The sequence below is a fragment of the Cannabis sativa genome, chromosome 1 (assembly GCF_029168945.1).
Source record: "Cannabis sativa cultivar Pink pepper isolate KNU-18-1 chromosome 1, ASM2916894v1, whole genome shotgun sequence".
In the NCBI taxonomy this organism is placed as follows: domain Eukaryota; kingdom Viridiplantae; phylum Streptophyta; class Magnoliopsida; order Rosales; family Cannabaceae; genus Cannabis; species Cannabis sativa.
The window spans coordinates 4625505-4650051 of record NC_083601.1 but is presented as its reverse complement, the minus strand read 5'-3'; the positions used below and the strand labels follow the sequence as shown (position 1 = coordinate 4650051).

The following is a 24547-nucleotide window of genomic DNA, read 5'->3' as shown; positions in this document are numbered from 1 at the left end:
ATCCCAGTCGAGAAACTCAAGATTGTAGGTTGAGGAGGCACGATCAGCAGCACTAAGGAATAGAGGTGGAGGATCTCCATCTTGAATGAACTTCAGCAAACGATTGCCCCGAATCGCAGCAAGAACCTGCTGTTTCCAAAGAAGAAAATTATGATCATTCAATTTTACGGAAAGATTATGTGTAAAGTGAACAGGGGAGAACTCATCAGCATCACGATTTCGATTCCTCTGCAAGTTTGAGGGATTTCCAAGGTTCGAAGGGTTGGCCGAGTTTTGACTTGCAACAGTCGCCATATTCGCCGTCAATGGTGGAGAAGGCTTTGATACCATATTATGGTTGGTATTCCTTCGATTCATGATGAAAGAGACCAAACAACAATCAAAGATAAAGATGAACAAAAAACAGAGAGGAAGTAAAGAAAGCTAGAGAAAGTGAATCAAAGGGAGTCATTGTATTATTGTTATTTAGTTACAAAGTACAAAGTGACTTATATAGATCACAAGAGAGAAAGAAAGACTCAACTGATTTAACAGAAAACAGTTGAGAATCACCACTCTGCACTAACTGAAATAACAAACATAACAGAACAGAAAAAGACTCCCTAATAGAGGTGCATGGCTAATTGATGGATTATGAGAAGAAGGATTGATGAATGAGCATCAAATACTGATAAATTGTGAAGCAAATGAAGGATTGGAAAACAAAAGAGGGTTAATTGGTCATGTTTATGACTGTTGTTTTCATTCATGGGTGTTAAAAATTTTGAAAAAATTACTGATTTAGGTTTTTTTTGATCATATATGTTTTAAAATATTATTAACTTGTTTATTTTTATTTAATTAAGTTTATGTATTTACTTAATTAATTTGGTGAAGAAAAAAGGAGCAATTATCAAGACAGTACATGTGTCCTTAATAATAACTCTGTGTAGTGGGTACTAGGGGTGAGCATAAAATCTAAAAAATTGAAAAAACCGTTCAAACCGACCTACCGAACACCGTTGGAACCGAAACCGACGAAACTGAAAACCGAAAAAACCGCTAACGGTTAAAACCGCCGTTGAACAGTCGGCTTTTTTTTTGGTAATAAACCGACCGAAAAAACCGAAACCGACCGTTATACATATACATATATATATTAATTTATTAAGTTTTTTTTTTTCCATTTATTATAGTTACTAATAATATATAAAAATAATATATTACTTTTTTATTAATATTAAAGTTAAAAGAATAAGATAATTAGTTTTTGAACAATTAATTTATATGTTTGTAGTTGTAAAATGTAAAATAATGTATTTATAGAATAAATTGGATTATTTTTTTTTTTTAAAAAAAAAGTTCGGTTTGGGCAGTTTAAACCGACCAAACCGCGGTTCAAAACGGTCGGTTTTAAAATAGGTTTTGGATTGGTCGGTCAGTTTTCGGATTGCACCAATCCAGACCAAAAACTAAATTTTGGATTTTTATATAGAAAAAAACCGACCGATGCTCAGTCCTAGTGGGTACTAACGGCAGAATGTAAAAGTAGGATTTTGAGTATTAATATTGCAATTTTTAAAAATTAAGTACTTATTAGCAACAAAATGAACAAAATGGGTATTTATGCTACAAATTTCATTTTTTTTAAATAGCACGAAATAGTATCTTGAGCTTATTTTTTATTAAAATAAAACTTAATAATAACCACATCTAGAGATGTTATGGTAAGATTGAATATATTTCCTGCATTTGTTCGTGCTATAAATTATTTTCAAGTTAATTATATTAAAAACATATCATTAATTAAACTTAGAATACTATTTTATACTATTTTAAAAAAAAAATTAATTTTTTATTGGGGAATTACCTTATATACTATTTTTTTTTACTTTTTTTTTTTTTTCAAATTTACGGTTTGAGGTTTCTAAAGTGGTTGCAGCGCAATAGGGGTTTCTATACAATTTTTTGTTGCAATTTAGATTGCAGCACTAGTTGCAATAGGAATTTCTATGTAGAATTCTATAAAAATAAAAATAAAAAATTATTTTAAACACCTTCATTATTTAATAAATCAGAGAATCTATTTAATAATTTGTAGATATTAACCTTTATATATATATAGGGCAAGACTATGGTAGGACCTAGCAAAAGTTCCCTACCGATAGAGAACTTTTTTGACCATTGATTTTAAATCATGTAGTTATTATGCTGTAAAGTGTATACTCTTACGATAGGACTGCTTGTATACATTTAAAATTTTAAACATATTATAATAATATTTAATTTTATTTTTTTTAAAAAAATAATATTAATAATTAAAAAATTTATATTTTTTTTTGAATTATTATTTTTTTAAAAAGTTACTTTGAATTATTTTTATATTGGTATTTAATTTTAAAAAAGAATTATTTTTCTAAACTCATTTTTTTTTTGGCTTCTCATTTTTTGGCTTTTCATAATTTACTGATGGTTTTTTTATGTTTACACCTAGTTTTTTTTATTTGTTTTGCTTTTTGGCTATGCGTAGTTCTAGTGTTATTAACTGTTTTTTCAATAGTTTTTATCTTGTTGTTTGGTTACTCTTTTGAGACGTCACTTATCAAAAAAAAATTTAATTAATTTAGTTAGATATTATTTTTTCTGCCAAAAAAATTGAGTTTAGGAGAAGCAAGTTGGTACGGTTCCAATTAAAGAGCATCTAAAATCATTCAAGTGAGCCTACATCAGAGGAACTTTTGAAAATAAAAATCTATATAAAAATAATTTAAATTAATTTTGGAAAATAATAATAATAATTAAAAAATTAAGTTTAATAAATTTTTTAATTATTAATATTATTTTATTTTTTAAAATAAATATATTATTAAATATTATTATAATATGTATAAAATTTTAATTATATACAAGCAGTCCTATAATAAGAGTATATATCTTACAATAATAACCACAAGATCTAAAATCAACGGTAAAAAAAAAAAGTTCCCTACCGGTAAGGAACTTTTGCTAGGTCCTACCATAGTATTACCCTATATATATATATGAAATAATATCAACAATTATTTCAGCCACTATACTGTTTTGTTGATAAAAAAAAATTATACTATTTTAAAAACTCATTTACTTATTTATTTTTAACTAGAAAGTAGTCTATTTTATTTATTTGTTAAACGATCTGCAAATAAGGTCGCGCACTGTGTTGCAAGAAAGTCTTGTTTTCTGTCAGGTTGTATCTTTAGTGAGCTTAATGCTCATTCTGATTTATTATCTATTGTAATGGATAAACGTTCTTGTTAAATAAAATTTTCTCCATTTAAAAAAAAAAACATCATTTACTTATTTATTTTAATTCGAAAGTAGTTTATAAATAATTAAATTAATGCATGATTACTTATATAAACGTTTAAAAAGTAGCATATCTATGCATTACAAAAATAGACTTCGGTACATGATCGGTCTAGTACACGTTATTTATTTTGGTATTTAAAAGATTTTACAATTTTTTTTTTATAATCACGTATGTTATACTTATTTAAAAGAATAATTTGCGGCATGAATACTTAAGTTTAACTCCTAGTTACAAATAAATACCTAAATTAATTTTTGGCGGTAATAATACCTGAGTTATATTTTTAGAACTCTCTAGGTACCTAACCGTTAAATATTATGTCATTATCCACATGTCATTTTCTTATTAGTATACTTAAATTATTTTTTTTAAAAAAAATAAAAATTTAATGACTTGGACCAATCAGGATTTGCCACGTGGTAATTTACTTAACAACTAACAATTAGATACCTGCAAAAGTTCTAAAATTATAACTTAAGTATGATTACCGCTAAAAATTAAACTTAAGTATTTATTTGCAATTGGGAGTTAAACTTAGGTATTTATGCCGCAAATTACTCTATTTAAAACTAGTTCCAAACTTTTGTAATTTTAATATATAAATATATGTTGTACTTATAATTAGTGATATAATCTAAAACATAATATTTTTCTACGTCTATTATTATTATTATTATTATTATTATTATTATTATTATTATTATTAATTACTATAAAAGGTTGATTATAAATTGATTAATTTAATTATATTATTAGTTTATATTCAACCATTATTTATAATTTATTATTTTATATAATTTTTTCAGTTAAGTATATCAAATATCACTTAGAAGAGATATGAATAAAAAATATGAGAAAAAAATAATAGGTTGCTAACTCATATTTTTTAGCTTATAAATATATAGATATAAGGTAATACTATGGTAGGACCTAGCAAAAGTTCTCTACCGGTAGGGAACTTTTTTTTTTACCGTTGATTTTAGATCTTGTGGTTATTATTGTAAGGTATATACTCTTATTATAGGACTGCTTGTATATAATTAAAACTTTATACATATTATACTAATATTTAATAATATATTTATTTTAAAAAATAAAATAATATTAATAATTAAAAAATTTATTAAACTTAATTTTTTAATTATTATTATTTTCTAAAATTAATTTAAATTATTTTTACATAGATATTTATTTTCAAAAGTTCCTCTGATGTAGGCTCACTTGAATGATTTTAGATGCCCTTTAATTGGAACTGTACCAACTTGTTTCTCTTAAACTCAATTTTTTTAGCAAAAAAAATAATATCTAACTAAATTAATTAAATTTTTTTTTATAAGTGGCGTCTTAAAAGAGTAACCAAACAACAAGATAAAAACTATTGAAAAAACAGTTAATAACACTAGAACTACACATAGCCAAAAAGCAAAACAAATAAAAAACTAGGTGTAAACATAAAAAAACCATCAGTAAATTATGAGAAGCCAAAAAAAAATGAGTTTAGAAAAAATAATTTTTTTTTAAAAATAAATACCAATATAAAAATAATTCAAAGTAACTTTAAGAAAAAATAATAATTAAAAAAAAATTATAAATTTTTTAATTATTAATATTATTTTTTTTAAAAAAATAAAATTAAATATTATTATAATATGTTTAAAATTTTAATTGTATACAAGCAGTCCTATCGTAAGAGTATACACCTTACATCATAATAACCACATGATCTAAAATCAATAGTCAGAAAAAGTTCCCTACCGGTAGAGAACTTTTGCTAGCTCCTACCATAGTCTTGCCCTATAAATATATTATATAAATATATAAATTTAATTTGATAACCTAAAACAATAATTAAAAAAATAAATTATGATTACTTGAGCAATATCAAATTATCAATCACTCATATATTTTTAGACGAATCAAAATGAATGTAAAAATACATTGTTTATAGTATAAAAATATACTAATAATGTAGTTCTTAATTGTACCAATTAGAGAAGCTTGTCATGTTGCTATCCAAAGGGTTCATCCAAGTAAACATAGACTTTGGAAACATGCACAGGCCCGAGAACAAGCTGAAGGACATAGTTTCACACCTGTCTTGCGAATTGTAAGTTCAACTTGGTTTTTTCTTCTAATTTTTCATAGGGAATGGTTGAACGAATAGAATATATTGAATTTGTAATGTGAGCTTGTTATGTTATGATATGTAGGGTGACTATTCAATGGTTACATTTTTATTGTAATCATATGGTTACATTTTTTTTAACCTGTAATAGCAGGTTACTAATAGGTAAACTTTCCTTTTTTAGATTTAATTAATTGTAATTAACTATTTTCTTAAAATAATTAATTAAATAGACATTCCTTTTTTAGAATTATTTAATTATAATTAACTATTTTCTTAAAATAATTAATTAAATATTTAACAAGACCTCTTTTAGCCATTAGTATTTATATTTAAATTCTTACTTGACTTATTTTAATAATTAAACCATTTAATTATAATATTTACAATAAAATTTATTTTTTTTTTACAAAAATTAAACTTCTTTTGACACAAATTAAAATTCTCTTCTTATAATAAATTTTCAAATAATTAATTATTTTTAAATGATATTTAATTATTTTGTTACAATTATATGAACTAAGTATGAGGCCTCAAGCTAATCAATCGATAACAAGTGCAGCCATTTTTTTTCTAAAAAATCCTTCAACTTATTTTATTTTTTACTTTTTAAATATTTAAATAAAAAAATTAAATAATTAAGTGTAATAATTTAAAATTAAGATTACAAGTATAATAAAATTTAAATTATAAAATTATATGTGTATAATTTTAAATTATAAAAACTTTTGTTATAAAATTTTAAATAATTTAAGTATAAAAAAATAAATTGCTAAAAGATCCTTATATAGTAATAAATTGCAAAAAATTAATTAATAATTATAATTAATTTAATTTTAAAATGTAATTAATCTTAATTAAAGTTTTATAATGAAATAAATGATTAGGTTACTTTCAGGTTACAAGTTATTTATTATTTATTTTTATTTAATTTCCAACATAATCACAACCATTTAATAGTAATCCAATGGCTTAAAAAAATGTAACCATGATGGTTACAATAAAAATGTAACCATTGAAACCTCTTCCATGATATGTATTTATTTATTTATTGTAAAAGTTGTGACACAATCAGAGTGTGCCACGTGATCTATGTACCATTTTATTTATTTATTTATTTTAAAATTGTGACACACGTGAAAGATATGTAACTGAGATTACCTTAAATTGGAAAAATTAATACTTTTTAGTATATTAGTGGTATAAATTATTGATTACTATACTTTGTCAACTCTTTAGTATATAACCTAGATTACTCTAAACTGGGTGACAATTTTTTTTAGAAATTTTTATCTATAAATTTTGACACGTGAATTTACTTAATATATAATCACATACCATTTATAATTTCATATTACTATATTTATTTTTTTAAAACTTTTCTAATATAATTGTACTCTTATTTCTCTAATATCACTAATATTATTTTGTAAATAAAATTATTCGACTAAATAATTCGAATTTTAAAATTAATTTTTTATACCTTCCTATTTAATGTTATTTAGATTTTTTTAGATTTGATTTTTTGTTTCCTATTTAATTTTGTAATATCATTTTTATATGTAGCATTATTTTCACCAAAGTTTAGTGAAGAAAGTTTAATTTTTTCAAAGTGTACGGTGAACAAGCTTTAATCCTTTCAAAGTATTCCACGTAAGATCATATTCACTCATTTTTGTTTGCTTTTTACTATTAGAATTTGGAAAGGTCATTGCTTTATCTGAAATTATATTACTAATATTTCGATTTTGTTTATGCAAAAATATATTTTTCACATTTTGATAATTTTTATCTTTTTTATAGAAATTCATGATGGAATCCGAAATGGAATGGAGTATACAAATTGAGCGAATGAGAAATGAATTGGAGTCTTTGAAAGTACATTTGGAAAATAAGGAAAAATGTGAATGTAAATCAGCGAAAAAAAACTAAATTAACAAATGAATCAATAAGCATTAAAACTTCGGAGTCATTCGACTAAATAATTTCATATTACTGCACCATGAGTCAAGCTTATCTCTGACGATGATTGTACATGTGGCCGGTCTACAGGAAGTTTAAAATCCTTGGGCTCTGATACCAAATTGTAATGCCCTAAGATTTAGGCATGCTACCCAATATAATTAAGAAACCTTAATACCCTAAACGGGATTGGTTTTAAAATAAGCGCGAAAATTAAACTTTAAACAAAAACAGAATGAAAATAAACCTGTAATAATTTTAACCTTACAAACAAAAGTTGCATGTTTCGGGATCCCAAAAATCATTTTACAAAATATTACAACTCTTTTCTCCTTAGTTGATCTAAGCGGCAAAATAGAGTTACAAAAGTTTCAACACTGGTAGACCCCAACCCACTTGGTCTAGTGTGGCCCGAACATGTACATATATCGCCCAAGTCCCATACTCATGGCTGATCAGAGACAGATTTACCCTTTCCTGCACAGTAGAGCACCAGTGAGCCAAGCCCAGCAAGATAGTAAAATATATCGTCAATCATATATAACTCACCACATAAATAATAATGCCATTTCATATTTGTTTGTATGACACAGACCTGCGTGTTATGCTCACACCCCTATTTATGTCTATGTGGCATAGACCTACGTGTTACGCTCACACGTCTAATTACAATAAGGCCTTAGAACGGTTCATCTCGGTTCTAGTTACCGAGTCCAACCCGATTATGCCTTGAACACATAACCCTTTACTTCAATATACAGCTATATACATCATGGCATAACAATTACATATTAACAAATCACTTGGGTAATAACCCTAAGCCAATAAACCGCTCACTTTAGAGTAATAACTCTAATCCCGGTTTCTAGTTTCTCATATAAATCACATTCCATATAAGTGTCATTGTGCATATCTCTACGTGCTAACTACTGTCTTACCGAATGTCCCGCAAATATGGACATTCCAAATCTCCGGGTGCTCCTGACCAAGTGCCGGTAATCCTAGTCACAATTTCGGGATACACAAGTATAGGGTTAATCCCAAAATCCATTTCCAAAAATTAAAAATTGGGCATTTAAATTCCAGATATACAGATAGAGCTCGGAACGAGCTTTCTAACGATATAAAGAACGTCCCAAACGGAGTCCCGAGTCAAAAGTTATGACCAAAACAAAAACCCGAAAAAAATACAATAAGCTGCCAAAAATGGCGGCGGCTACTGGATTTAAAAACCCAGGAAACCCTGTTTCCAGCCACGAAAATGCATCCAAAAATACCAATTTTCATGCTATATCAACCCACAATCATACCAAACTTTCACCTAGCATAAACCAAGTAATTAGAGAGGAATTACACCTAATTCACTTCCAACAACACCAAAAACCAGCAACTAAAAATCAGCATTCAACAATAAATTTTAGCCCCTAAACTCATCTAATTCAACACAAACCCAAACACAACTCAAGCTAATCATTCACCAAATAAAAAGTACTTAAATAGGCATTAACATATATAATTTTTATGCTTGAACACCAGCAAAACACATCAAAATTTCAGATTAAACAACATAAAATTCAAAGCTCCAACTTGAGCAAAATCACCAAGATCTCATAAAGAAGCTACACAAGGAAGTCACCAAGATGAATCAAAATTCAGCATGTTTTTTTTCTAACCCAAATTTAGCAACTAGAAATCCCCAAATTTACCATTCAAAACATACACAAAGCAAATCTTATAATTCACAACACAACCATGGCTACAACTCCATAAACAATCTAAAACCCATAAGCATGCAATTCAAGAACATAACCCATGAGTTCATACCTATTTCATTTCAGAATCAAAACAATAAAATTCAGAAATAAGAGCTGGAAAATACCTCAAAGTTCTCACAATCAAAGCACACCAAAATCCCCCAAGCTCCAACAAGCTCAACAACACACAAGAGAGGAAGATTTGAAGTGAAAAGATTGAAGGGAGAGGGAGAATAGGGTTCAGCCAAGAGATGAGAAAATAACACAGAATTTTCTTTCTAAAATGTAAAATAATTCCTTTTTGTTGCAATTAATCCAAAAGGCCAATTTACCAAAATGCCCCTAGGGCCAAATAACACATAAAAGCATTCTAAGGAAAACATAGTCATTTCCAACATAAATATACCCAATTAAATTTCATATTAATCAAACTTTATTAAAATGCTAATAAATAATCCCAAAATTGTATTTCGGCCTCAAACCCGGTTCGGTCCGAAATACCCAGTTGTGACTATACCGCGCTGACTTGTCAGAACACACCTGAAGAACGACAAAACAGACATACTATATAATAATATAGTTCATAAGCACGTAAATAAATTAAATTCACAGTTTTACCCATCTCGGGTCAAAATTACTAAAATGCCCCTGGCTCACCAACGGGGTCTTAACATGTTATTTCTCATATTAATTTGCATATAATAAATTATAATATAATATAATTCTACAATAATACTCAATTAACTAGTTAGGGCTTTGCTAATCCATTTCCTTAATTTCAAGGTATTACACAAGCACTGCTACCTAAGCAAGCTTGGCAAATATTCTCAAATCTAACTTCACTTCTGAGCATGTTACTATATCACTGGTACTTTGCACACTCTGGCTTTTTAGATGCTGATTTAGGTTTGCACCCCTCTATGACTTGGAGGAGAATTACATGGAGAAGTGAATTACTTTAAAAAAAGTGTTCGATAGAAGGTGGGGTATGGCCCAAATATCCTTTGTATTTCTAATCAGTGGCTCCCAAGTATTACCAATTTTTGACCATTGATGTTCTTCAGAGCTGATCGTAATATGAGAGTTTCTAAGTTAATTCTAGAGGATAGAGATTGGAATTATGAGATGTTATATCAGCTTTTCCTCCCACCTAATGTGCAACGTATCACTAATTTACCACTTTCCTTTACACCTCGTTCGGACCAGCAAATATGGCACCACAGCTCAGATGACCTCTACTCAGTTAAGTCTGTTATTGGCTTGCAATCCAATTCCAAGATACTGAAATAGTTTCGTGTTCAAATTCAGAGAATCAATGGTGGGATTGTTTTTGGTCACTCAAAGTGCTTTCCAAAGTTCAAATTTTTTTATGGTGGGTGATTCATGACTAGGGGTGTTTGTAGTGCAGGTGGTGCGGGTTGTAAATTTTTTTTCAAACTAAATCGCTATGCAGTTTTTGTAATTTCGCAAACCGCAATCGTATCGCAAAATATTAAAACCGTAAAACACTACAAAAATGCAATGTAGTGCGATGCGATTTGAGCAGTTTATACTATTATTATTATCGAATATTATAATAAAAATTTTAAAATCAATCAATAAACTTTTAACAATACAAAAAAAAAATTCTTATTAAAGTTTTAATATCATAACATATATACTAATCATCAAATCATTATATTAAGTTGTCTCTTAGAAAATAATGTAATATATACATATATAACATATATTTATTCTTAAATGAAAATAAAATAAAAATTATATTGTAAAAATTAGTAATTTTATAATATATGGTGCGGTACGGTTTAAACCGCAATTATCAAATTTAAAATTATAAACTGCACCGCACCACGTGGTTTGAAAAAAGTACAAATCACAATCGCACCGCAAAAAATTTATAACTACATTTTTTATGCGATGCGGACAGTTTGATGAACACCCCTATTCATGACTTTCTACCAATCACTGCCACGTTGCATTGGAGGCATATTAGCAACTCGAGTCAATGCTCCTTAAGCTCTTTTCACAATGAAACAATTATCCACGCCCTTATTGAGTGTAAGCGAGCTAGGAAAGTTTGGTGACTCTATGGCTTTTAACTGAATAATTATTTGGGATACAATAATTCATGTAAGTCTATGTTATTCCAATTTTTTGATAAATTTTTTAAGCCTAAGTTGGAGCAGTTTGTTTGTATGTTTTTTTGGAGCATTTAGACTGAAAGGAATAAATAAATGCATGGAACCCAACTAAAGCCAACAAATATCTTGTTGAATTTTGCTATGGCTTATATGGAGGATTATAAAAATGCCCATTTCCTTGCATCCCTCGAATAGTGATATTAACAATGCAGCTGCTGTTGCGTTAAACATGATGAATAAAAAATGTGGTTTTGGAACAATTCTTTGTAATTCCAATAGTGATATTATTGCGGCTTTATCTAACCCTTTTGAGGGATGTTTTAAACTAGAAATTATGGAAGTTGTAGCTCTCTTAGTCTCCAATGGTTGATTGACTGAAACTGATTCTCATTTCAAAGGATTACATTTTGCTGATGCTTTAGTTTCTGATTTTCATTGTATTTTAACTGATATTAAAAATCTTGTGTCTAATTTTTTTGGAGTATAGATCTCATATGTAATATGTTGTTTGATTTGCTAACACTAATGTTCATAAATATCCTAAGTATACTCTCTTAGTGGATACAGAGTCTATATGTTTGGAGGATACTCTTCCACCTCTGTTAACTTTTGTGTAATTAGTCTGTTTGTTTTTATGCAACGCTTTTTTTTTTCTATAAAATATTATACATATGTATATAGTTTTTGGTTTTTTAATTTTTCTTTTTTAAAAAAAGACATAGTCTTTCAAGTTTGCCGTTGAAAATTATTGATACTTTGTCTGGAAAAGTATAATTGGGCCTTTTCTTATCATGATGCATATTGACTTGGCAGATTAATTTTTATTTATTTATTTATTCATTATTTTCTAAAGGGAACGGACGGTGACCCATTTTAAATAATTCTACACATATTTCAAAAAATAAATAAAAATAGTATATCTTTGTTTTCAAGAAAACAAATACCTTCTCAATAAAAAATTGTAAAAAGGAAAAAAGAAAGTAGAGTATATATTGATAGATTTGGTGACTAGAAACTAAAAAAGTTTCAAGAGTCACACACAACACAAGTCAAAAAGAGCTCAGTTTACATTTATCTTATTATAAGTTACATATTTTTGGCCCTACAAATTTTGAGATATGAATATGATTAGATTTTGACCAGTATTTGCAGAAGTGATAGAAACAGTATATAAAAATAGTGAGAATTGGCCCGCCTTTTAATGTATGAAGATGGAGTACATTATGTGTCACTTTATTGTAATATCCAAGTTATGGGCTCTTCTTCATAACATGTATTAACAATTCCATTCTGGAATCTTGATTCATCTTTAAAGCTACTAAGTTCTGTAAGCTTGTCTAATAGAAATTGAAGATTGAAGAAGTGTTACCAAGTGTGTAAATAAGTGCCACTATTCTTGGTTGATGTTCCCCATGCTTAGGATATAAAATTAACTCTAGTAACTCAATTTATTATTATTCAATTTGAACTGAGATTCAAATATAATTAATTCACTCTTGTTAATGGCCAACTTAATATTGTTTGTTCCTAATTAATAAGGGTTAATATTTAAGGCATGTGAGGGCCTTAAATCATACATTTACTTCAGTCTTTGTCGGTGCTTCTAGCTTAAGCTGAGTTAAGCTAATTAATTTTATTATATCATTTCACATAAATATCAACTTATCAAGGAAAGTACTAGTAATTAACTTTAGTCACATGGAATTTAAATTCATATAATATAATATATTTTTTTTCTCTTATAGAATTGAAGTAGAACATACATATAATATTAGCTGGAGACATTTGTATATAACATAGTTTTTTAATTAACATGTAACTTTTTGTCCCAGCAAAACAAATTAAAATGATTGAGTACAGTACAGTCATGAAGTTTGTTTTCATTTTTTTGTCTGTTTTTGGTTTTTGGATACTATACATGCATAATTTGCTGTCCAATTATTCCATGTAATTAACGCTGTAAATACTGATTATATGCTCCCTTATTGGGGGTTCCATAGGAACAATTATATACTTTATTTTAGAAAAATTTGTCAAAATGGACTTTTGACAAATTGAAATTAGCAAAATAGACTTTTCTATTTTCTTTTTTTTTTAATTACTTTTATTTTACACTTAACATTTAAAAAATTAATTTAATATTAAACAAAATTAATTAAAACCTCATAAAACAAAATACTAACCCTAATTTTTTTTTTTACAGCCTCTCTTTCTTTTTGTTCTTCTTCTCCTCTTCTCCTCACCCAAGTCACTCATTCTTCTTCCTAATAAGACTAAAAAGACCATGAATACTCACAAGTGAACCATTCTTCTTCTTCTTCTTCTCTTCCTCTTCTCATCCTTTTTCTTCTTCTTGTGGCAAGTGGTGGCAGCCATAGACAAAAGAATTTAAAATTCATTCTAACAAAGGTAAACCCTAATAATTTCCTTGTCTCTTCTCATTTTGTTTCTTTTCTTTATTTTTTTTTTTAGTTGTAGCTATTAATATTTTTCTTCTCTCAATCTCTTATTGCAATAACTAATCATTTAGAATTATAATGGAATCAACAAGTGATGCATCAACCACAATACCCACACCACCCAATGAACATGAACAGGTAACATATATATTTTATTACAGTCTTTTGAGTTATAATTTTAATTTTTGTAATTTATGGATAAAAGACCTTGAATCTGCTCTGAATAACCATAAACGACCTTAAATTTACACTATGCGACCATCATGGTCTTTTATGTTCTTTAACTAACTTTAAAGAACTTGAATTTTCTCTGAACGACCATAAACGACCTTAAATTTACATTATGCGACCATCATGGTCTTTTTTGTTTTTCAACCATTCAAAGAACTTGAATTTGCATGGAACGATCATAAACAACCTTGAACTTACATTATGCGACCATCATGGTCTTTTATGGTCTTCAACCAATTTTAAAGAACTTAAATTTAATCTAAACGACCTTGAGTTTGGTCTTTTATGTTCTTTAACTAACCTTAGAGAACTTGAATTTTCTCTGAACGACCATAAACGACCTTAAATTTACATTATGCGACCATCATGGTCTTTTTTGTTTTTCAACCATTTAAAGAACTTGAATTTGCATGGAACGATCATAAACGACCTTGAACTTACATTATGCGACCATCATGGTCTTTTATGGTCTTCAACCAATTTTAAAGAACTTAAATTTAATCTAAACGACCATAAACGACCTTGAATTTACATTAAGCGACTATCATGGTCTTTTATGTTCTTTAACTAACTTTAGAGAACTTGAATTTTCTCTGAACGACCATAAACGACCTTAAATTTACATTATGCGACCATCATGGTCTTTTTTGTTTTTCAACCAAAAGAACTTGAATTTGCAAAGAACGACCATAAAGACCTTGAACTTACATTATGCGACCATCATGGTCTTTTATGGTCTTCAACCAATTTTTAAGAACTTAAATTTAATCTAAATGACCATAAACGACCTTGAATTTACATTAAGCGACCATCATGGTCTTTTATGGTCTTCAACCAATTTTAAAGAACTTGAATTTGATATGAACGACCATAAACGACCTTGAATTTACACTATGCGACCATAATAGTCTTTTATGTCCTTCAACTAATTTTAAAAAACTTGAATTTGCTCTGAACGACCATAAACGACCTTCAATTTATATTATGCGACCATCATGGTCTTTTATGGTCTTTAACCAATTTTAAAGAACTTGAATTTAATCTAAACGACCATAAACGACCACTAAGGTCGCACACGGTCGCACAGGTTGCATAGGGTCGCACATGGTCGCACTATCTATTTTCATACCACATGTGACCTTATTTATTTAGTTAAATTTGTAATTCTTTTTATACTTTTTATATTTATGTTCTTATCGTTTATGTATTTTTTATTCATTTCACTCATTATTATTGTAGATGCCCAAAACTATATTAACAACAGAGCTTCCATGTATACCTCGTGCCATTACTACTAATACAGCTGCAAAATCTAAAGTTACCATCAAATCCCCGCTAAGTGTAATAGGCCAAATAAAGAATTGGCTCACAAAGTCTGACCAGGATGTTTTTAAACATTACTCCCAATTGGGTCGTCTCTTGGACCTCGATACTAAAGGGCTTTTTCCTGGCACCTTAGTAAACCAGATAGTTTTGAGGAGGGTAGATTGCCAAAAGAGGCATGAGTTATGGTTTTTGATTAATGGAAAACCTGTGAGATTTTCTCTCCAAGAGTTTGCAATTGTATCTGGATTGTACACTGATGGTGGCCCGACACCTGAAGAAATGGAGCTTGTTTCTTCTAAGAACAAGTTAAAAGAAAAGTACTTCAAGAACATGATGTCTATTAAAGTAACAGATGTTGCCAATGCTCTAGATAGCATATCTAGAGAATCAAAGACTAGAGACAGAGTGAAGTTATGCTTTATCTATTTGCTCAGTGCATTTCTAATAATGCCAAGTCCTTCTTCGGCTATAGATCTTGAATGGCTACAACTAGTGGATAATCTACCAATATTTGACAATTATTGTTGGGGAAAGCTGGCATATGAGAAAATAATTGAGCAAATTACAAAAAAAGATATGAAGAATAATCCAAGTGAGAAGGATATTAAGTGGAACCTCTTTAGTTGTCCTTGGATATTTCTGGTAAGAAATATGATTATGATTATAATTTAGTTTATTTATTTTTAGATATTTTTTATTGTATTTTGAGATATAATTTTGATATGAATTTTTCTTTGATAGATATGGATTTGCGAAGCAATGCCAAAGTTGGGTGAAATGGTAGGACAAAGAGTCCCGGGAAATCATATTCCCCGATGGCTTGGTTGGAAAATCAATGATAAACATAAAAATGTCACAGTTACAAGATTATCAGAAGTAATAGAAAATAATACTGAGGTATATTTATCCACATGCAAAATTTTTTATTGTATTGTATTAAAAAAATATGATCAAGAAACTTATGTTAGTTCATTTTCTTTGTGTATTAGTTTTTTGTACGACCTACATTAGCTCCAACCTCAAAGGAGAAGGCAGAATTGTTTTACGAAAGACTTGTTTTATCATCATAACTAACAATGAGAAAATAATTTTTTGGCAGCATGTAGATGAAATTACCTATTTATTTAGGAAAAGAATGGATAAGTTTCATAATATCTTTCCAAAAGATATATGCATATTGACAGATGAGTTTGGACAGTGTGTGCGTGCTCTGTACAAAGAATCTCGAGAGGAGAACAATAATGTATGTAAGACCAATGAAGAGCTAATGATGTTTGTCGAAGGTACCAGGCCAATTAGAGGAAGAATTTGGTCAGATGTCAATTACTTCTATGTGCCTTGGCATGATGGTAAACACTGGATGTTAGTGGTAGTTGACAGACATAGTTGGACAATATTGATTTATGACTCGATTCCAGATCACTGGAACTCCATAGAGGCAATGAAAAAATCTGTGGAGCCACTTGCAGCATATTTTCCTTTTTTACTTAAAAACAGTTGCCATATTGGGAGCCTCCATCATCAGTGTAGTGATCTCATGAGTATAAAAGTAGCTCCTGCAAATACTGTTCCTCTGAACAAGAGAACGTAAGTTTTATTTAATATATCTGCCTTTAAATCCAAGTTGTTAATATTAATGCTAACGTAGTTAAATTTGTCTTTATAGCGGAGATTGTGGTGTATTCATGCTTAAGACAATGGAAATGCACATTGCTGGTAAGTGCAACGAGTCAGCTACAATGTTGCTCAACGACGACAACATAGATACATACAGGAAGGCATATGCAGTTCAATTATATGTGGGTAGTGCAGATCCTTAATTAACCATGTCCTTGTTCGTAATTCTGAATTTTGTAATTTTGTGGATAAACTTGAATTTACTCTGAACGACCGCAAACGACCTTGAATTTATACTATGCGACCATCATGGTCTTTTATGTTCTTCAACAAACTTTAAAGAACTAAATTTGCTCTGAACGACCATAAACGACCTTGAATTTATACTATGCGACCATCATGGTCTTTTATGTTCTTCAACAAACTTTAAAGAACTTGAATTTACTCTGAACAACCATAAACGACCTTGAATTTATACTATGCGACCATCATGGTCTTTTATGTTCTTCAACAAACTTTAAAGAACTAAATTTGCTCTGAACGACCATAAACGTCCTTGAATTTACACTATGCGACCATCATGGTCTTTTATGTTCTTCGATAAAAACTTGTATATTGTGTACTCTAATTCTTTAAATAGTTAAAAATTAACTTATACCATGTAATTCAATGATTGAGTTATTTAAAATATGTAACTATATAGTCACCAAGACTTATACAATGTACTTTAATGGTGAAATCCCTACACAATTATAAAATATACTTTAATTATAATCTATAGATTATACTTAAATGGTTATACATACATATTTTATAAAATAATTTATTTTATATATTGAATCTCATATATATATATAATATAGTTAAATAATCACATACACTTATACAATTATATAATATACTTTAAATATAATTTATAAATTATACTAAATAATTATACACATACATACTTAATGAAATAACTTAGAAAATATAGTTGAATAATTTATTGTCATATATAATGTATTAAATGATTATATTGAAATATACTATGGTCGCACATAGTCTCATAGACCAATATTATGATATATTTTGAAATATACTATGGTCGTACATAGTCGCACAAGGTCGCACAGGGTCGCATAGACCAATATTATGATATATTTTGAAATATACTATGGTCGCACATAGTCGCACATGGTCGCACAGGGTCGCATAGACCAATATTATGATATATTTTGAAATATACTATGGTCGCACATAGTCGCACATGGTCGCACAGGGTCGCATAGACCAATATTAGGATATATTTTAAAATATATTGTGTTCGCATATAGTCGCACATGGTCGCATAGACCAATATCAGAATAAAGTTTTAAATATACTATGGTCGCACATGGTCGCACAGGGTCGCACAAACCAATATTAGGATATACTTTGAAATATACTTGGTCGCACATGGTCGCACAGAGTTGGACAGAGTCGCACAAGATCCATAATAAGTACTTTAATTAGCATAAATTTTACAAATAGATATAAATAAAAGTTTGCATATATCAAACACAAGAAACATTAAATATATAATTTAGAGAACTGAATAATAATAAATCACACATGAGTTGTGCTTCTACCATCTGATGGCACTTGTGGACATGTTTGCGAATTATGTCCTGACTGTCCACATGCTCCACAATTATATTGTTTCTTAAGAAATTCACCTTTGGAAGCTATGCGATTGGTTCTTGGTCTTCCTATAGTCTTGTCTTCAGGAGGTGCTATCACTTGTACTGCAAGAATATCTTCAGGAATGTCAGTCCATTGTGAGTTTGGAGGTACAGGATAAATAGTTTCAGCATATGCTAACAACCAATATTCTGATGTGTAGTACTGTGAACACATAGAATATATGAGTTCCCCAGTATTTTGGGGTTGTGCCTTTCTGCCGTCGCTATTGCATGGATACATGGAAGTTTCTCAATATCAAAAACTTTGCACGTGCAACTCTTTGACCTTAAATTTACTATTGCATCGAGTTCTCCACACATCACATTGTACTCATTCTCATTTAACTGGAGAGTTATCAATGAACCGGCTTCATCCAATCTCTTGCGTAATATTTCTTCCCTCTTTGGTGTTAATGGAGTTGTAACTACACATGCTTCCCGCCGACGTTCAAAAAACCATTGTCCCATCGTGCTAATGATAAAATCAATCATAGCAATAATTGGATACTCTCTGGCCTTTCGCATCATATTGTTCACTGACTCAACTATGTTAGTGGTCATGACTTCATATCGGTTACCAACAAAATGTGCTCTAGACCACTTACTGAACTTGACATCATTCTCAAGATACTTAGCAACACGTGGATATGTTTTGCGAAGTTGGTCGAATTGTTTATTAAACTCTTCGATACAGTACGCTATTGCAGCTTTCTTATACAATTTAGTCCCAGCAGCACTTTTGAAACGGTGTTTTATATTTTGCTTTACATGCCAATAACATGCCCCATGAGAAGCCATAACATAAACACGACGAACTGCATGTTCAATACTTTGATGTCTATCAGAAACAAAACATAAGTCTGAGCTATCAGGTATTAAGTCCTTCAACTTCTCTAAGAACCATGTCCATGAAGTGTTATTCTCACTGTCAACCAAACCCCATGCAATGGGGTAACTATGGTATTCACTATCTTGTGTAGTTGCTACTAATAACACACCTTTATGCTTAGTCTTGATCCAAGCTGCATCTATACCAATTACTTTTCTCATGTAAGTGAACCCTCTTATGGCCACACCTAAAGCCATAAAAAAATACTTGAATTTATTTTCTAAATCAAGTTCAATGTGAGTAACTGTTGGATTTGCCCGCTTCAACATGTGACAATACGAAGGGAGCAATGCAAAATTTTCTTTAGCTGTTCCTCTAATCAAATTTTGAGCCCATTGTTTTCCTTTCCATGCTTTCCAATAACTAACTTGAACTTTCATTTCCTCACGCATGAATCCTGCAAGGCTTTTTGGGTTAAGTGGGTCCTTACTATTCTTAAAGTGTCCCTGTACACGAGAACCAATAACGCGACTGGATGCTTGTCTATGATTGGCATTTCGGTTCATTAATGAGCAACTATGAAGACTATGATATTGTCGAATGACAAAGAAATGTGAATCTTTCATCTTCGTAGCACGCACTCTCCATAAGCAATTTTCACTGACACAACGAACCTCCTTTATAGACTTGTTTGATTTGGTTGTTCGCATTTCAAATCTCCCATTAATGGCAATGATGCTAAGATAATAACTCAATTCATCCTTACTCACAAAGTGTTGACCCACTTTCAAATTCGATCCATCATGTCTGCCACTATCCTGACTTGCTTCTCTATTACATTGTGCAACATTTCCCATAAACATATCATAATGTTGATAAGGGATAATTTGACCTCCTCCGACTACAATGTCATTCTCAATTACATCATTATTTTCTTCAACTACTTTATCACATTCCTCAAGTTCATTGTTACCGCTCTCATGTACAATATCATCTGGTGTGGGATTGGAACCAATGATGCCTTCACCACTCTGAGGTATATCTTCATTCGGGACATAACTTGGATCATTCGGAACTTGATCTATTATATGACACCCAAAATAATTATCGTAAAAGCTTCCATTATCAAAAACATCATCATCACAATCAAATTCAACATCATTACCAGTGAGTTCATTACCATCACCATAATCATCATTGACAAAATTTGTCTTTCCTTTATCATTATTCTTTTTTACGCACACATATAAAGGAATCACTTCTTTAACTTTGTACAACTCTTTAAATAGATCCTCCACATCAGAATCACCACAAATCTTACTTGGTGCCATCTTGTTGAATGTTTCACCTGCCACCTTATGAGTTATTTCAATTTCATACAAATTTCGATCAACACCTATTTTTTCATAGACTTTATTCACTAGTTGATGAAACTTGATACTACGATCAACCACAAATCCCTTGTTGCAACCAGTACCAAACCATTCCCAAATACGATTATCGGTAATCTTCCACTCACCATTATAGTCCATGCATATAAAGATATGATCCATACCTGTCATAAAGTTAAAGTTTCAAATTAACAAGTGTAAAGTAAGAATATCAAATCACTTAGCTTATAGTTATTTTGAAGCCATTTAGATGCATTTAGAAATACATGTCGGAATCCAAAAATTAGTAGAAAGCAACCATGTTAGACCATGTGCGACCATGTACGACCATGTACGACCTACATGGTCGCATAATATAATTTTCTAATTACATTGAGCGACCATGTGCGACCACGTACGACCTACATGGTCGCATAGTGTAGTTTTCTAGTTACACTGAGCGACCATGTGCGACCACGTACGACCTACATGGTCGCATAGTGTAGTTTTCTAGTTACACTGAGCGACCATGTGCGACCTACATGGTCGCGCATGGTCGCATAGTATTTTTTTTGTTTTCACTAAACGACCATATGCGACCAAAGGCGACCAAAATTGGTCGCACATGGTCGCATATCACAGGTCATCTTCAACCTCGAACTGGAGTTGTTTTCACACCAGCTTTTTTTTTTTTTTTTTTTTTAAAGAATAACCTAAATTTGTGCTTTATATTGCTATATAAATGTAAAATAATAAATACCCAATCATTAAACTTGAGAGTAAAGTTAGTTACTAACCTTTACAATTGTTGGATGGAATTTTCACTTCTTCTTTAAGGGTTTCTTGAATTTTTTAGGTCAAATGTGCATGAATACCACCATTGAAGAAGAAATTCTTGAGTAGTGCTATGAAAATGAAGATAAAAACTCATATAGTAATGAAGAACTCAATTGAAGATGAAGATGAAAATGAAAAGAGGTGATGGGAGTCCAACCAAATCTATTTTTTTTAATTATAAAGAAAAATTAATATTAATTGTATTTATTATATCAATTATTATATCAATTAAAAAAAAAGACTATTTTGCTAATTAAAATATTTGAAAAGCCATTTTCCTAATAAAAGTTTTCATAAAGGCTATTTTGCCAACTCACTCCTTTATTTTATGGGTATTAATTGGATGTACTACTTAACTGCACTGACACTGGCGATGAGCAGTACTTAAATTAACCACCAATTATTCCTTCCCTTTTACTATTATAATTTTATTCCAGATCATCCAAAAATAATTAATTAAAGAAAATATAATGTAAAAATTTAAAGTAAAGTACTAAACAAATTGAATTATTATTATTTCTAATTGTTTTGCATAATGTTGGGTGCGATCATACTGTTAATGTTGGAAAGTAAAAGAATAATAGAAAGTATTAGAGTATGTTTGTTATTGTTTTCTGTTTTTTAGAAATGAGAACAAAAAATAATTTTTGAAGTTTTTAAAACACAAGTCACGTTTGGTTAGTGATTTTTAAAAACAATATTGACCAAAAGTGAATTGGTTTTTAAAACAGAAAATAATATTTTGTTGTTTTCAATTTTTATTTTTTTTTTTTTGTAATTTTGTTTTCTAAAAACTGTTTTTAAAAAACAAGGCCAAACAAGCCAAATTGTTTTTTAAAAAAACAATTTTCTATTTTTAAAAATAAAAAACAGTTTTTTAATTATGATGTCAAACATGCACTTATTTTCTCATTGATTTCAAAAAAAATCCAGGGCTATATATATACTAAAATGAGCTAAAAAGACTCAACAACAACTTGTACTAAACTATAGCTAAACTAAGTACCCTTAATAGACTTCTTAAAATTTAAGGTGGTAGAACAGACCATACTAAGTTTGTCTCTTAAAAGAGGGAACCTAGAACAAGAAATTTGTTTAGTAAGTAAGTCTGCAAGTTGACCTTCAGAAGGAACATGATGAACTCGTATTTTCTTTTGCATCACCTTGTCCCGAATATAATGAATATCTATTTCAATGTGTTTGGTGCAAGCATGCAAAACAGGATTAGCTGTGAGATGAACAACCGTAAATTATCACACCAAACTAGGAGAGTAGCAGGAGGTGTTTGATGTAGCTCAAAAAGCAATGAGTTGATCCAACTGATTGCAGTAACAACAGCGGGAATGCTGCAATATTCAGCCTCAGTGGAGGACCTAGATATAGTAGCTTGCTTCTTCGATTGCCATCCAACAAGATTCTCACCTAAGAAGATACAAAAACCTGTTATGGATCGACGATCATCTGGGTAAGCAACCCAGTCAGCATCACAAAAGGCCTTAAGTTGCAGAGATGAAGGACACTTGAGATGCAGACCATAATCAAGTGTACCTACTAAGTACCTTGAGATCCTTTTGACAGCTACAAGATGAGATTGTAAGGGTTGATGCATAAACTGACATACTTTATTGACACTGAAACCTATGTTAGGTCTGGTTATAGTTGCATATCGCAAAGCACCAACTATAGACATGTAGGTTGTAGCATCTTCCACCGGATCACTCCCATAGTAAGACAACCTTAACCCACTGTTCATAGGAGAGCTTTGAGTTTTCACTCCTTGCATTTTAGCTTTACATAGTATATCTTGAATATACTTTTGTTGAGAGAGAACAATGCCATCTGATGTATAAATAGCTTGAATACCAAGGAAAAAGTTCATTACATCAAGATCTTTTAAGGCAAACTTGGAGCTTAGTGTAGCAATCAAAGATGATACTTTTTGAGCTTGTATTCCTGGAGCTTGAGGATAACCTACTCCTTGAGGAGCATTTACGACTCCTTGCTATCCAGGAATAAAGAGATGTTTGTGTGCTACTCCTTGTCTGTGATATATCATATATGACAGGTATTTAAACCCAATTACATAGATGACTGTTTCTAACTAATCCCTCAATTTCATCTTTCAAGTACTCGCATTCATTTGTGGTATGCCCAATATCACCGTGATATTCATCTCTTTTATTTTGATCCCTCTTATGTCTTCTGCCTTTGAACATGGGCGGGTGCTTTTTATAATGGACCATATTCTAAGTGACTTTGTAAACATTTTATTGAGTATCAACTAGGCTAGTATACTTAGAGTACCTTGATTCAAGACTTTTTCCTTCTTTAGAGCTTCATTTTGACTTGGAGCCTTAGAACTTTTATTCTGGGAATGACTTATGTTCGATTCTGAAACTTCCATTTATTGACTCATTGACACTATATCTAGTCTGTGCCACTCCAAAACTGGAGAAACTCATCTGTGCTAGGACTAAATATTTGGACCGAGTTTGACCTGGACATGGCCAACCCGCCCAAACCAGACCCAGTCAACCCGCCCAGACCAGACTCGGTCAACCCGTAAAATAAAAAAAAAACATTCTATTCGGGTGGGTCGGGTTTAACCCGGGCAGGTTTGCGGTTTGTCTTTTAATAGTCATCGAGTTTTGGGTTGGACCTAAACCCGTCGGCCAACCTGGCCAAAATTAATTTTTTTACTTTTTTTATTTTTATTACATATATAATATATTAAAAATATAAAAACCCTAAAATCTAATCCTTTTATTTTTATTACATGTATAATATATTAAAAATAACAGTATATAATATATTATATAATATAATTTGAAACTTTTTAGATAGACTTGTATTTTAGATATGAAA

General features: G+C 30.1%; 4 protein-coding genes and 2 long non-coding RNA genes across 6 annotated transcripts in view; 3 read left to right on the top strand and 3 right to left on the bottom strand.

Moving 5' to 3' along the window:
- Positions 1–900, top strand: part of LOC133039879 (uncharacterized) — a 28567-nt gene extending 27667 nt beyond the window's left edge. Inside the window, exon 2 of the long non-coding RNA XR_009688826.1 lies at positions 612–900. This is a non-coding gene — a long non-coding RNA (uncharacterized LOC133039879). The remainder of the gene's footprint in view (positions 1–611) is intronic.
- A 6482-nt stretch (positions 901–7382) lies between these two features.
- Positions 7383–9490, bottom strand: LOC115703629 (uncharacterized). The gene is made up of 3 exons (XR_009688825.1): positions 9295–9490; positions 8354–8416; positions 7383–7892 (listed from the first exon to the last, which is right to left on the bottom strand). It is a non-coding gene; the product is annotated as an uncharacterized LOC115703629 (long non-coding RNA).
- A 3927-nt stretch (positions 9491–13417) lies between these two features.
- LOC133029042 (uncharacterized) lies at positions 13418–16396 on the top strand. The gene is made up of 5 exons (XM_061103268.1): positions 13418–13719; positions 13841–13907; positions 15240–15968; positions 16068–16223; positions 16316–16396. The coding sequence occupies exons 2-5, from the start codon at positions 13848–13850 to the stop codon at positions 16394–16396; spliced, it is 1026 nt and encodes a 341-aa protein (XP_060959251.1). The 5' UTR covers positions 13418–13719; positions 13841–13847.
- Positions 16397–16427: 31 nt separating this feature from the next.
- On the top strand, positions 16428–17277 carry LOC133039875 (uncharacterized). The gene is made up of 2 exons (XM_061118939.1): positions 16428–16913; positions 16993–17277. Exons 1-2 carry the CDS (start codon positions 16462–16464, stop codon positions 17144–17146), a joined length of 606 nt encoding a protein of 201 aa, XP_060974922.1. The 5' UTR covers positions 16428–16461; the 3' UTR covers positions 17147–17277.
- A 1253-nt stretch (positions 17278–18530) lies between these two features.
- Positions 18531–22004, bottom strand: LOC133030255 (uncharacterized). Its single transcript, XM_061102904.1, has 3 exons — positions 21643–22004; positions 18886–21030; positions 18531–18781 (listed from the first exon to the last, which is right to left on the bottom strand). Exons 2-3 carry the CDS (start codon positions 21026–21028, stop codon positions 18531–18533), a joined length of 2394 nt encoding a protein of 797 aa, XP_060958887.1. The 5' UTR covers positions 21029–21030; positions 21643–22004.
- An 864-nt stretch (positions 22005–22868) lies between these two features.
- Positions 22869–23465, bottom strand: LOC115703703 (uncharacterized mitochondrial protein AtMg00810-like). The gene has a single exon (XM_030630939.2). It carries the CDS (start codon positions 23463–23465, stop codon positions 22869–22871), a length of 597 nt encoding a protein of 198 aa, XP_030486799.2.
- Between the last annotated feature and the right edge of the window lie 1082 nt (positions 23466–24547).

Coding starts and splice junctions, on each gene's coding strand:
- LOC133039875 (XM_061118939.1), top strand. CDS start 16,462: ATGGATAAGTTTCATAATATCTTTCCAAAAGATATATGCATATTGACA. Junction 16,914..16,992: donor GTTCCTCTGAACAAGAGAAC/GTAAGTTTTATT, acceptor TTGTCTTTATAG/CGGAGATTGTGGTGTATTCA.
- LOC133030255 (XM_061102904.1), bottom strand. CDS start 21,028: ATGGATCATATCTTTATATGCATGGACTATAATGGTGAGTGGAAGATT. Junction 18,782..18,885: donor TGATATTGAGAAACTTCCAT/GTATCCATGCAA, acceptor ATTGGTTGTTAG/CATATGCTGAAACTATTTAT.
- LOC115703703 (XM_030630939.2), bottom strand. CDS start 23,465: ATGCAAGGAGTGAAAACTCAAAGCTCTCCTATGAACAGTGGGTTAAGG.
- LOC133029042 (XM_061103268.1), top strand. CDS start 13,848: ATGGAATCAACAAGTGATGCATCAACCACAATACCCACACCACCCAAT. Junction 13,908..15,239: donor CACCCAATGAACATGAACAG/GTAACATATATA, acceptor TTATTATTGTAG/ATGCCCAAAACTATATTAAC. Junction 16,224..16,315: donor TAATAGAAAATAATACTGAG/GTATATTTATCC, acceptor TTTGTGTATTAG/TTTTTTGTACGACCTACATT.